Source organism: Ptychodera flava, chromosome 22 (assembly GCF_041260155.1).
Source record: "Ptychodera flava strain L36383 chromosome 22, AS_Pfla_20210202, whole genome shotgun sequence".
Lineage (NCBI taxonomy): Eukaryota > Metazoa > Hemichordata > Enteropneusta > Ptychoderidae > Ptychodera > Ptychodera flava.
Genome location: NC_091949.1, coordinates 14,057,223 through 14,072,178, shown reverse-complemented (window position 1 = coordinate 14,072,178; position 14,956 = coordinate 14,057,223). Strand labels below are relative to the sequence as shown.

The 14,956-nt window shown below is 36.9% G+C and overlaps 1 protein-coding gene across 3 annotated transcripts in view; it reads left to right on the top strand.

Annotated features, from left to right (window-relative positions):
• LOC139122741 (broad substrate specificity ATP-binding cassette transporter ABCG2-like) overlaps positions 1–14,568 on the top strand; it is a 36,188-nt gene extending 21,620 nt beyond the window's left edge. For all 3 annotated transcript variants that reach the window (XM_070688420.1, XM_070688421.1, XM_070688419.1), the window contains 7 exons: positions 13–98; positions 6,196–6,285; positions 6,852–6,976; positions 8,325–8,479; positions 9,209–9,298; positions 10,555–10,655; positions 14,224–14,568. In XM_070688420.1, coding sequence (XP_070544521.1) covers positions 13–98; positions 6,196–6,285; positions 6,852–6,976; positions 8,325–8,479; positions 9,209–9,298; positions 10,555–10,655; positions 14,224–14,371 — 795 coding nt within the window. In that variant the 3' untranslated portion in view covers positions 14,372–14,568. The remainder of the gene's footprint in view (positions 1–12; positions 99–6,195; positions 6,286–6,851; positions 6,977–8,324; positions 8,480–9,208; positions 9,299–10,554; positions 10,656–14,223) is intronic.
• Positions 14,569–14,956: the final 388 nt, after the last annotated feature.

The window sequence follows — 14,956 nt, the reverse complement described above, 5'->3', positions numbered from 1 at the left end:
ATCAAACTTTAGATGGTTATCATGTTAGTATTTGCCGCTGTGGTAGGGACAATTTACTGGCAAGTTGATGACACATTGACAGCTGGGATACAAAACAGGTGCGTTGTGCTGTATGGAGTCAATTATTCCACATAATGGATCAACTTAATGAAAACTTTTAGAAACTGCAAACAAAGAATAACCATAAAAAGCTCTGTCTTTGAAGAATGTTGAAAAACTGTTGTTGCCTTTATAAAACGTAACCTTAACAATTTTTTTCGTGTTTTTTTCCAAAATTTTGATCAGAAACTATAGCCAATGAAATACAATAGCCATTTGGTCCAAAATTGTCAAAAATATTGCAAAACAAATCATGAAATTCATAAAAGTTTGCACCGAAATTTTGATCAGAAAACTTACAGCGAAAACATTGTGCTTTTTATCAAACATAGGGCCAAAGTTCCTGAAGCTACTATAGACATGAATACAAAATTAACTATTCCTGACTGTATGAAATTATCTCACTAAGGTCATCCTAGGGACCTGTAAACAAATATTAAAGCTGTCTGACCAGCGTTTTGAAAAAACAAGCGACTCAACAGTTGACAGAGCTCTAACTGTGTTATGTAGAGAATAACTTTTTGTGACACCTGTATTGATGAAGAAGGTGGATGTCTTTGATAGCTCATTTCAGGATGAAAAAAAAATTTCGTAACACAATTTTAACAAATCTAAGTTGGGTTATCCCTAGGGACCTGTATACCAAATAACAAAGCTGTCTGACTAGTGTGTATGAAGAAAAAGATTTTTTACCAAAAACTCCTTTTTTGGCGCTAATTTGCATATTTCAACAATATCAAAAAATTAATAAAAAGTTTCTCAAAATGATATATTTTATCCACACAACAAATATCAAATCAGTAAGTACTGCAGTTCTCAAGATATTTGAGTGGACGGACGCCTCACAAACGGACATACATAATACATACATACATACATACTGACAGTGCACGCCGGACAGGTACCCATCCCAATAGCTTCTATAGACTATATTAGTCTATAGTAGCTAATAAACGAGAGTTAATTACATTCTAATTAAAGTAAACAAGACTTGCTTAAATCAAGATTAAAAAACAGCATATCTGTCAGGTTATAAAGAATCTTAAGCTGGTTATTTTATCAGTATTTTCATCCTATTATTAACCAAGCACATTTTAACTTTCAAATTAACATTGAAAGTAAGTTCTGTTGAACAAGTTGAGACTGTACGTACTCAGAGAAAGCACACTGAAGAGACAAATGTTTGAAACTTGGGAAGTTCAAGGTCATCAAAAGCATCATATAACACTTTCATTGCACTGTTTACACAGATTGCATAATTGCTATAAATAGCACATGAGGAATCTTACAGCCCAGCTTTACCATAAAAACCCTATCACTTTGACCACTCTTTTAATTGACCACCCTATTTTTTTCCTCAAAAAGCAATTTTATTTTATCCTTACCAAGTCAACCATAAATGGAAATTGGAACTTTCTCTATCTCTATTTATTTGACCACCCTATCATGACAAACTCTTATGGGCAATTTCTTTTAGATAACATACAGGGCACAATGACGGTTCAGAATATGTCAAAGTTGGGATTCAGGAAAGTTGTGTTAGGGGAGAACCATTTGATTTCGGGGGGGGTAGATATGGAGGATTTTGAGAAAAAAAAAATTGTCACCAGGTGCAATAGAAGAAAAAAAATTGATCCTGTCATGGCCTGAGAAAAAAAAATTGTCATAACAGACAGAAGTGAAAAAAAAAATTGTCACAATGCACCAGAAATGAGCAAAATTTGGAAACCTTATTCTGATGTATTCTTTGCCGGCGCGCCGCCATAGGTGGCACAAATGTTTTTACCACAAGCAATTCTTATGTTTTTTCCCAGCACTTATGATATAAGCATGCACTACATCGGTCTACTCTACACCTCAGTGCACTCAATGTTTTCCTTCCCAAGAAATCATATTTCAGGATTTCTGTTGCAATATCTCAATGGCATAGGCACTATCTAAAGGGGACTATTTGACTTCTGTAAATTGTGAAAATTTAAAACACAAGACAGGAGTCAATAAACTATAGTGTTAAAACTAATATATATTCTCTCAATATAAATATTGAGGAACAACAAATATATTGAAATACAATGTGTGAGCCTAGTTTCTCTGACCATAAAAGACAACATACCATATTCAGGCTATTCATAAGAAGCTGACAGCTGGAGAAATGACAGAAGGGGACAGAAAGAAGGGGACAGATTTTCCGTTTCTGTATATTCATTTGTCTTCAGTCTCTGGCAAACAGAACTGTTTTTCACAAAATGTATTGTCATTGTTTGGTTGTTGAATGTTGTGACTCAAACACTGATCATGCAAAAAATGTAAAAAAATATCAGTGTTCAATGTCATTTTCAAACAGTTTTATCGAGTGCAAAATAAACTGAAACTCCTCTCAGATTGCACCATTAAACACAATTTCTCAAAATTTCCAATACAAGAGGGGGAACCCCCCTCTCGCGCCCCCCCCCCCCTTGGGGTGTTCTAAGAGTTTCACTTATTAAAAAAAATCAAAAACACCTCTCAGATTGCACCAGACTGTACCATTGCACACATCAATATCTTAAAAATTTCGGAGTTTCAGGCCGTAAATAATCACGACTCTCTTATATACAACGCATTACAAACTTGATGACCAATAAAAAAAAAATTTGCACCGCCATTCCATTTGAAAAAAAAAAATTGATGCAGGTCTGACAGGAAAAAAAAAATTGCTCCCATACCCACTTCCTCCATACCCCCCCCCCCAATCAAATGGTTCTCCCCTTAATCCTCCAAGATGGTAAGCATTTCACTATAAACTGTCAAAAAAAGTTGAACTTTCTGATAATTCTACACTAAAATTATTTTGGCTTTGATGATTTCCTAATTAATTCAATTATTTAAAATCATATAAATTATTTTTTTCTGGGTGAATTGATAGGGTTTAAACAGTACAAGAATAACATACAATGTAAGTCAAATTTTGACCAAAAATGACAAAAAAATTCCTTAAAAATACACATTTGCATATTTCATCTCAATTTGAACAATTCTAAATTGGGTTATCCCTAGGGACATGTATACCAAATAACAAAGCTGTCTGACCAGTGGTTATGAAGGAGAAGATTTTTTACCAAAAACGCCTTTTTTGGCATTAATTTGCCTATTTTCAACAATATCAAAAAAATAAAAAAAACAGTTTCTCAAAATCATATTTTTCATCTACACAACAAATATCAAATCAGTAAGTACTGCGGTTCTCAAGATATTTGAGTGGACGGACGCCTTACAAACGGACATACATACATACATACATACATACAGACTGACGACGGACGCCGGACGGATACCCATCCCAATAGCTTCTATAGACTATAGTCTATAGTAGCTAAAAAAACGAACTTTTTTTTTGACCAAAATAAAATGTCAACGTTTGTGTAGTAAATAAATACCACAAGTTCAATTGTGAGTGTGGTTGTGTTTTATAACTATCCATGTACTTCTTACCTGATATACTTTGAACTTGTCTCTGAGCAGAACTTTGGTAATGTTATTAGTCCCCACGGACACCGTCCGGGGGGACTTATAGGTTTGGTCATGTCCGTGCGTCCGTCCGTCTGTGCGTCCGTCCGTCCGTCCGTCCGTCCGTCCGTCCGTCCGTGCGTGCGTCCGTCCGTTCACGCAGATATCTCAGAGACGCCTGGAGCGATTTCATTCAAACTTGGTACAAGGATAGTACCCTACCTCATACAGATGCACGTCGATTTGTTTCACAATGCGATCAAATTTGGCCGTGTTAGAGGACTTTTTACTTTTCACCTCCATAGACTCCCATGTATAAGGCAGTCCATAGACTCCCATGTATAAGGCAGTCCATAGACTCCCATGTATAAGGCAGTCCATAGACTCCCATGTATAAGGCAGTCCATAGACTCCCATGTATAAGGAAGTCCATAGACTCCCATGTATAAGGCAGTCCATAGACTCCCATGTATAAGGCAGTCCATAGACTCCCATGTATAAGGCAGTCTATAGACTCCTATGTATAAGGCAGTCCATAGACTCCCATGTATAAGGAAGTCCATAGACTCCCATGTATAAGGCAGTCCATAGACTCCCATGTATAAGGCAGTCCATAGACTCCCATGTATAAGGCCAAGAAAAATAAAAATTAGTTTCTCATAGTATTCATATTGCAAAAAGGATGCAGTGACACAGTTTTTAGTCCCCACAGATAAAGTCCAGGGGGCTCATAGATTGGGTCATGTCAGTCCGTGAGTCCATCCATGTGAGTCCATCCGTTCACGCAGATATCTCAGACACTTTGACAAATGTCACGTGACCTTGGTGACCTTTGACCTCGAATATACATATTTGTCCATAACTCAGTAACCACAAGTGCTAAAACTTTCATATATGGTATGATGGGACACCCTATGACGCCACATATTGTACCTCATTAATTATGTGCATATCTAATTTTGAGCGAGCCAATAGAGCTAGAGGTCTGATATTTGGTATATATGGATAACTTAGCAATACAATTTTTTTTACAAAATGTCACGTGATCTTGGTGACCTTTGACCTCAAATATACATATTTGTCCATAACTCGGTAATCACTAATGCTACACCCTTCATATTTGGTATGATGGGACAGCTTATATTGTTCCTCATTAATTATGTGCATATCTAATTTTGAGCGAGCCAATAGAGCCAGAGGTCTGATTTTTGGTTTGTAGGGATAACTTAGCAATACAATTTTTTTGACAAAATGTCACGTGACCTCAATGACCCTTGACCTCAAATATACATATTTGTGCATAACTCAGTAACCACAAGTGCTACACTCTTCATATTTGGTATGAAGGGACACCTTATGACGCCACATATTGTACCTCATTAATTATGCACATATCTAATTTTGAGCGAGCCAATAGAGCTAGAGGTCTGATTTTTGGTATATATTGATAACTTAGCAATACAATTTTTTTGACAAAATGTCACGTGACCTTGGTGACCTTTGACCTCAAATATACATATTTGTCCATAACTCAGTAACCACAAGTGCTAGACCCTTCATATTTGGTATGATGGGACAGCTTATGACGCCACATATTGTTCCTCATTAATTATGCACATATCTAATTTTGAGCGAGCCGATAGAGCTAGAGGTATGATTTTTGGTATGTAGGGATAACTTAGCAATACAATTTTTTTGACAAAATGTCATGTGACCTCGGTGACCTTTGACCTCAAATATACATATTTGTCCATAACTCAGGAACCATTAATGCTACACCCTTCATGTTTGGTATGATTGGACACCTTATGACGCCACATATTGTACCTCATTAATTATGTGCATATCTAATTTTGAGCAAGCCAATAGAGGTAAATGTACGATTTTTAGTATATAGGGATAGACTATAGGATAGAAATTTTTTGACAAAATGTCATGTGACCTCTATAACCTTTTACCTACAATACACGATAATGTCAATAAATAAGTAACCACAAGTGCTATGTCCTTTATATTGAGTAGGATGGAAGACCTTATGACAACACATGCTTAACCTCGTTAATTATGCCCATATATAATTGTGGCCAAGCCAATAGAGCTGGAGGTCTGAATTTTGGCATATATGGATTAATTAGCAATACAATGGTTTTTTTTTTCAAAATGTCACGTGACCTTGATGACCTTTGACCTTCAATATGCATATATATGCATATCTCAGTAACCACAAGTTCTTTACGCTTTGATTTTGATAGGATAATAGACCTTAAGATGTCACATCTTGTACCTCATTTATTATGCACATATGTATTTTCTTGGCTGGCCAATACAACTAGAGGTCTGATCTTTTTTCCTGATTTAGAACCATAACTTATACATGCCTCTTGTTTCAAATTGGGAACAATGACATAGACCTATGTGTCCATAGATCTGAACATATACACTCCAGTGATACTTCTTAATGACCTCATTTCCCTGCCCCATCAAGACTAATACTCCTATTACAAGTGGGGACTATGTCATTGACAATGACTTGTTATCCTTGACTCTGAGCAGAATTTTTTTTCCATGTCAATAACATCCCAATATTTCCATGAATGTCTTGTCTCACAGGGTTGGTGCGTTTTTCTTTATCATCATGAATATGGTTTTTGGAAATCTCTCCGCTGTGGAACTCTTCATTCAAGAGCGCATTATTTTTATGTAAGTTACGTGTCCAGGTCATTGATTGGATGGTGGTCACTGATGTGGTGCACATGAACCAATCAGAAAGCTCCTTCTGAAAAGGTGTAGATTTCTCCCTGCATGATATTATGGATTTATATTTAAGGGACATCTACACAGAGAAAGCTGTATTGGTAATTTCATGTATGCGCATCTCAGATGACAGCAATATTTTGTATTCAAAAGACTTTATAAGGACAGAAATACAGTATCTTTTGATGCAATTACTCATTTCAGTGCACAAATTTGTTTTGCAAGCTGGTTAAAAGACACAACATTGTCTCATCTACAAAAAGCTGACTGTTTTGCCTTCAGTCGTAATTGAAAGCAAAAAATTCACAAAAAAGATATTCTGAAGACATTTGAAATACTCATACCACAGTTTCATCTGAATACTCAATACTTTCAAATTCTTCTAAACCAAACGAAGTGACAAGAATTTCACATGAAGTACCACAGATGAAGAGAATGGAAAGATACATTGTTTACTAATTACTAAACATCAGATATTACACAACTGTGATAGTTTTAATATTTTTCCTCAGACATGAATCAGTCAGCGGGTACTACAGAACATCTGCTTATTTCCTGGCCAAGGTTTTCTGTGACCTCATTCCGATGAGGATCATACCGACCACCATCTTTGCAGCAGTGACATATTTCATGATTGGTGAGTTAAGGATCATGTGATGATCACATGACTTACCTTTTCAGTACGATTGGTCACTTATCAAAGTATTTTCAAACTGAGTTGTGACCTCTACAACAGAATGTAAATGAATCTCATTCTTGATTGATATCAATAATATCAGAACATAATCTATCAGTGGCATTTAACATCAAGAATGTGTCTTGCAATGATGTTAAACAACCGTCATGAAGACTTCCACATATTAAATTTTTTAAAGTTCCATTTGTTGTATAAAGTGTCCCATGACTTTTGTTCAGTCTGTCAAATACACTTTGTAGTACTACAGTACTTTGAAAGTAATGTCTGTATGCCTAATGTTCATCTTTTTACCACTGCTTGTATGTGTGTCGTGTCTTTTGTTTATTCATGACACCTGAATTTTAGTCCAAACTTGAACTCATTTCTGAACAATAGGATTGCATATTGTACACCAGTGCATTGTTTTGTCGAAGCGAATACCCAGTATTTCAAAATATATTAGGGAGTAGAATAAACAAACATATTTGTTATGTAAGGCAAAAATAATGAAATGACAGCTATTATAGAAATAACGGGCGACGCGCTGACCATTAACGTTTATTTATGGGCAAGGGCGAGAGGAAAGCCAAAAATTAATGGGCGAGGCTTGCCGAGCCCGTTAATTTGGCTTTCCTCGAGCCCGCGCCCATAAATAAACGTTAATGGTCAGTGCGGAGTCTGTTATTTCCATTATATCATCAACGAACCGGAGAAAACCGTCAAAATTTGCGAAAATTTTCGGAGCGAACGACAACAGGGCCCCAGAACTGAGCAATACGCGACACACTGTCACGCGCGCTGTAAAATATTGGCAAATCTGGAAATATTTTCAGAAAAAAGTATCTCAACTTGGCCCACAAGTGCTCCATTTTATTTTGAGATTTATTATGATTTACGTTTGAGCTATAAAGTTTCGATACTTTGAGTTGTTAATCTTATTATTCATATTCACGGGCATATAAACAGACCATTACTGTGTATTTGTGGTCAGACACGTGGTTCAGCTCGACCAATCAAAATGCGACAGGCAGGGCTTGGTAATATAATGTCCATTTAGTATACATGTATGTTAGCTGTTTCTAACCTTTTCACCACCATGGTTTGGCCCAGAACCATTGTTATCCTGAAGATTATGGACCTGACTACAGAGAATTGGGGGTTAACAGGTTAATCAACTCCTTACCAGACTTCTGTACATTGTTTTCAAAAGGATAGATGGACTTAAATACAAGGAACACGGATGGAAGGGTTCATTCTCTTAGGAATGATTTTATAGGACATACAATAGTTGTTCTGTTATTTTTTGCAGGCTTTCAGGTTAGAGCTGACTATTTCTTCATCTATCTACTGAACTTGATACTCACAGCGATCTGTGCATCATCGCTGGCCTTCTGTTTAAGTTCCTTGGTATCAGTCGCTGCCCTGGCCAACTTATATATATCCCTGTGCTATGTTTTCATGATGGTAAGTTTACATCTGTCCATCAAATTACTTTCAGCTTTTTGAAGCAAGTTTGGAGCTAGATTCTCAATACCCCGACAGACTGAAATTGACGTCTTTGACATATACATGTATATGCAAATATTGAGTGACTAATGTGGATACTATTGGCAATAAATTGTCACTGGGCTAATATGGGTGTTATGGGTACTTTCACATAACCAGAGAGCTAATATTGGTACTATTGGTACTAAATCAGGTCACTGGGCTGATATGGGTGTTACAGAACTTTCATATAACCAGCAGGCTAATATTGGTAGTATTTGCACTGAATCAAGAAGTCAGTGGGATGATATGGGTATTATGGGGAACTTTCATGTAACCAGAAGGCTAATATAGGTACTATTGGTACTGAAGCAAGTAGTCAGTGGGATGATATGGGTGTTATGGGTACTTTCATGTCATCAGAAGGCTAATATGGGCATTGTAGGTACGGTCCCATACAACCAACGGGCTTCTACGGGTGCTATGGGTACTGCTACATACACTCAGTTAGGTATCCAGATAGACACTGGGTTTTCACAGATATCAAGAGGTACACTTCTAAAACAATGAGAGGGTTCATGTGGGTGTCCTATTTAGAAACATATGTTGGGGTATGTGTACAGCCTGACGATTAGAAAACAGTGACGTCTTTTTGAATTTCAAGCAATCTCTTTGTCCTGTAACTTTTTCCTATCCTTTTCATTTTAGGTCTTCAGTGGATTCCTTGTCAATCTCAATACAATCGTTGTCTGGTTGAGGTGGTTGTCATACCTCAGTATTTTCAAATACAGTTTAGATGTAAGTACTCTATAGTATCACTGTCTTAGTTTAAGGCTGTCACTGTTACCTCGTCCAAAAATATCATTCCCAATATGGAGAGAACATAAATTGGTTGAGGTTCCTTAATACCAGAATTTACTGTGAAATTATGCTCTAAAGAAGGTCAATGTTGCTGTTTTTGGTCGAGAAAATTGAGGCGGATTTGTGAAAAATCTAAATATGATTACAGAAGAGATGAACAAAATGAATATTAGAAATTTTAAAGGTCTATATGTGCCTGTTTTACAGTGGCATTATTTCAATGAAAACTTGAATGAAATGTATGAAAAGACCGACTTTTTATTGGTTACTAACTAGGAATGTTAAAATATTTTTCTGTTGGTAATTGCATATGTCATAAGTAGAAATGTAGTCACCTGCACATTTCTAAAGATGGAGGGACAAAATAGGCATAATTTTGTTTTGGCATTTAAAAAAATGTTGCATGTCATGCAAAGACAACTGGACTCTGCTGACATTTTTTAAGGTGCTCCATACCTGAAAAACGAAAGAATAACCTTTTGCTCAAACTTTTCTCAAGCAAAATTTCAACCATTGCCTTTCCAAATTAATGATAAAAATTAAAATTAGTGGGGGGGGGGGGGGGGGAGGGGGCACTGCATATTTTGGCACTAGAGAAACAAACTACCCAATATTTTACAATATTTAAAATTCAAAATGGCCACCATCTCTTTGTTATCTCCATAAGAAAACATATAATTCCTGATTTTCACAAAACTTAGCTCGATAAACTTAGCTCAATAAAATTTAATTGCTCAATAAACTTCAAAATGAACCCCCACAAGCAGTAAGCCAAAAGAATATTATAAAAGTCTGAATATCTGTCCCTGAGGCGCATTCTACCTGAATATCAAACTTTGCTGTAGACTATGAGTGCATATGGTTCTTTCATGTGTCAGCACCCTATCATGTAACAAAAGGTATTTAGAGTTTTGTAAACTATTGGCATGTGGCATGTTTTTTCTGTGCTTGCACGGACTGACCATGGCTTCCATAATATTCCCAACAGTGTAACATGAACTGTTTGTACTGTAACATCACTTGTTGCTGTATGGTTATAAATCCATGCTTGGTTTTTGCTGCTAATGTGAATTGACATTGTCGATGCAAAAACCATCAGAGGACATAATAATTTTTCATCAAGAGTTTGAAGACGAATGAATATTTGAGTTGAACATCATGTCCATTTTTCATATATGCTCATTTCTTTACAGACTCTCAGTGCAGTTGAGTTGAAAGATCTCGAGTTCTGTGATTACGTTGCGGCCCCAACAGTGCCTGGTGGAAATGCTACAATGGCGCCCATTGCTGTCTGGTATGTAAAAATTTTTTTATCAAAAACTGTTGTAAATAGTTCTTATCAGGTATTATAATTCTGTGTAGACTTTGTAAATAATTACATACACCCATGAACGCATTATGCAACGCGTACATACACTCACCAACGGAAGCAAGGTCAGTTATTAAAAGTTTTGAGATGTAAATTCTCAATGAAAAATATCTGAAGCTAGAGGTCACTCACCTATGTTGTTTGTCAACACTTACCTCTCTGGTTCAGAGCTTATACTTGAGTTTCATGCTTCATGCTTAGAAGACCATGAAAATCAAATCAAATGCTCTCTATTCGTTGTTGGTTTTGATACTTTGTTACGAACTATATTTGAAGTACTGCAGATACTCTCCGCTCGGTGCAGCATACACTTAAAGCTTATATCAGCGAGTGCAACTGTAAGATTTTTTCCGAGCTCCATTAAAGTCTGGTGATCACGTTTTGCATCTCATGCCCTTGATTCATCATAGTGTTGTCAGGGAGACCGCCTCTTTACAAGACAAAAAACATCACAGATATGGTTGTACACAAGGATGCAGTGATTGAAGTGTGGTTTGAAAAGATCTTGTTTTCTATCATCACCAAAAAATCGAGTAAGTTTTAGATGCAATGTATGGGGCTGAGACCACTGAAAGAAAATAAAATGTTGGTTGTAATTTGATACCGAAATGGACTTACATAAGGACAAGTGGCGAAGTAAAGCAGAGAGGCAAGTTATTATTACCACTGCATTTCCTTGCCAAATGAACACTCTCTGCAAACACTCTTTCTAGGAGATACTTTACTTCAAGTAAATATCCTCACTGCAGTCTTCCATTGGGACAAAAAGTCAATGTGTAGCCATCAGTATGTCCAACACAAAGGAAATAACCCTTTCACCACCATGGGATGGCCCAAACTCATTGTTATCAATGGCAAGTATGGGCCTGTTTACAGGGAATTGGGGGTGAACAGGTTAAACAAGTCTCAGCTGCATATACCAGTATTCCTGGCCAAGTGTTTTTACCGTAGATAACAAGCCCGGGATAACAAGCTCCATGAATGTTCCAATTCACGCAGTTCACCAGTGGTCATTGGCTTCATCGATGTTTGCAATCTGGCTGAAAAACAAGAAAGCACGCCAGTATTCCTTAGCCACCTTTTTTTCCATGGAGAACAAGTGAACTTATAATAGGGAAGTATCGTGACAGTACTACAATATCACTCTCCAGAACAAGTACATGGTAAAATTGGATTTGGAATACGTGTGGTTGTTGAAGTTCAAGCTCTTTCCTCAGTAATGGATGGCAACGTAACCAGAGAAAGTAATCGAGTCCACAGCGGGTGTCACTGACGGTAACTCCTATGGCAGTCTGGCTTTTATCAGCCATCAAGGTCTCTCTACTTTGATCTGGACGTAAATGCCGTCCAATACCAGCCATCAAGGTCTCCCTGCTGTGGTCAGGAAGTAAATACTCTCTAAGTTTACATGTGGCAGAATAGGTATGACCAGCTCATCGCCAAATTTAAATAAATGATAGGTTAATCCTCTTTCTGCCAAGTGGTGTTTGTTTCTTTGGTTTGTCTATGGAGCCTGGTAAAAAGATGATTAATTGTAGCAAGTAGCCAGTAATCTGCAAACACGTTAATATCAGTTCATTCAATAACTTTGACAGTTTAGCAATAATTGGACGGTTTAGCAACTCATTGATTTTCTCATTTATCTATACTTGGTACCTTTGAGTATTAAAGGAAAAGCAAGCAAGCCAGCGATGTTGTAAGTTGTTCATCAATTAGACACCAAGGCTTTATATAAAACTTGAATCCTTGAAATTGTATACGTAGTTCTCCATAAGTCAGTTACCACTTGTATCAAAGACATGACAAATTGAATAATCAATTTCATTGTTAGCTTCAATGGGTATTCTCACACTTCTTGCAGTGTAAAATAAATCACTATAGGTACACAGTAATTGTTCAGGGCTCTCATAGTCTTGATGGGAGTTAAAGATGATATGCTTTTGTCGCCTTTTATGTCTTGTCTCCACCCACACTATCAACATCAAATATTATGTCTTTGTCGTCTCCTCCTTGTAACACTGTCTGTGTCCATGGAATTTTGCAGTGCATTGAAGTGTGCAGTTCAGTGACGTACAATTCAGATAGGAATTGTCCATGGTGTGTCATGGGAGCAGATTCAGTTGATCTGACTCAACAGAGTTGTGTAAAAATCTATCAAAAGCATACATCAAAGACTGACAGACTGTGTCCCTCTGCTATTGTGATCTGTTCCACGGCAAATGTGACTTCTCCTCTACATAATAAATTTCAGGAAATATTAACACGGCTTTTTAATAGCGCTCGTGTTTAATGCATTCAATTCAAATTTCTCACCCACTTCTCTTGTCAATTGTGTAGTATTGCACATGACTGAAGGTTAAAAGAAGAAAACGTTCTGATACGACTTCGTCAAAAGTATATCTGCCTTTGGTCCCTAGCTGTGAATCAGACTCTCAACCCAAGGTTTTACTGTACAGTGTCTCTTCTATAATCTACAGTGATGTCCCTGTAGGGGCCTGGCTGGGCCAGCCCCAAGCCAAACCTGTAGCAAAACCCAACCTCGCTAGAAACGCCAGCTCAAAATCAGGGCAGGAGAGGGCTACCTTGCGCAGCCAGCAAGGGACTGTGAGAGAGTCTAGTTTTAACCCTAATGACTTGTCAATTGTTTAACATCCATCAGTGAAAATGTTGTCCATGTCCATAATGGTTTGTTTGAAGATTGTGTTTCAGTGAAATATGAGTGACTGTTCATCATTTGCAGTGTAAAAGATTGTGTCAGAAACAATGCCAAAAAAAAAAATTGAATATTTGAAGATTATTCACAAACTGTTCAGTTTGTAGAGTTTAAATAGAGTACTTTATAAATTTGAAGGCCTTCAGCCCATTTTTGGCAAATTGTATTTTGGAACCTTTTTCTCTTAGTATTGTATAAATTAAATGTGATTTAAACCTGTTGTCAATCCATATTTGGCCAATTCAATTTTGACTTCATTTTCATTTCTTGTCAAAAAATATCTGATAGAGAGGAACATTTTCAAAATCATTCATTGTTGAGTCTTTTAAAAGTTTAAAATATAATGGGTTTCTTCAACATGACAGAGCCACAGAGCCAGATTTGAAAATGAGAGGCGAACAGGATATAGCGCCCTCAGGCGGCAACCTGTATTGTAACTTAATGGCCTGCAATGCCATGTCTGGTTCGGTGACTATTACCTATCACCACCATAGTTTTGCCCAAACCAATTGTTATCACTGGAGACTGTGGTGAACGGGTAAATCAACATCCTCCACAAGTTGGAGCTTTATCTGCCCTCACTCAGTGCTGCACAAATATTTCCACAAAAAATTGAGTTAATGATAGTACAGGGTGTTGCAACTACAAGCTGGAATTTTTTTGCAACAGATCTTCTGCTCAAATCGAAAACAGATGATGAACATCAATGAAGTCTCTATCAACATTTAACATTTGATTTCTTATTGGTCTTGTTATTTATTTCTTTCATGTTCATTTCAGTGAGGCTGGTACAACGTACCTTGACCGGCAGGACGTTGACTACACAGACTGGGGTATATGGTCCAACCAGGTGGCTTTGGCTTGCATGTCCATCGGCTTTCTCATCCTAACCTACATCAACTTGCTGAGAATACCAAAACTGAAGTAACATTTCCTCATCTTCATCCATTTATCCAGTGTTGACCGTCTTCATCCGTTTATCCAGTGTTTAAAGTCCGGATCCTGAACAGCCATATCCACGGAAAGGGAAGGGTCATTCACCTCAACCTCCAAGTTGTTGTGGAGTAGTATATTCAGTCATTCAGTTATAGTATTCTATTCTGAAAGATGTATCTTACCTTTGGAAAGTATATACATACATACATACATACATACATAATATATATATATATATATATATATATATATATATATATACACACACACACACACACACACACACACACATACACATAATTGTAACATAACAATATGCACAGGGTACTTGCTAATTTAGGTGTTTAAAATCTGACTCATCATCAGACTCTTGATGGGAATTTTTCATCATTCTCATGACCATTGTTTTGGAAGAGCACAGTAAGTGTCCTATCTTATTGATATTTAAAGTTTACAACTTTACATAATCATTCTCAGTGCATCTAGACCCACCTATATGTGACAATGGTTGATTTTCAAAAGATAATAAATGTATGACTTTCGCAAAAATAATCGGAACCTTAAAAGTCAAAAGTTA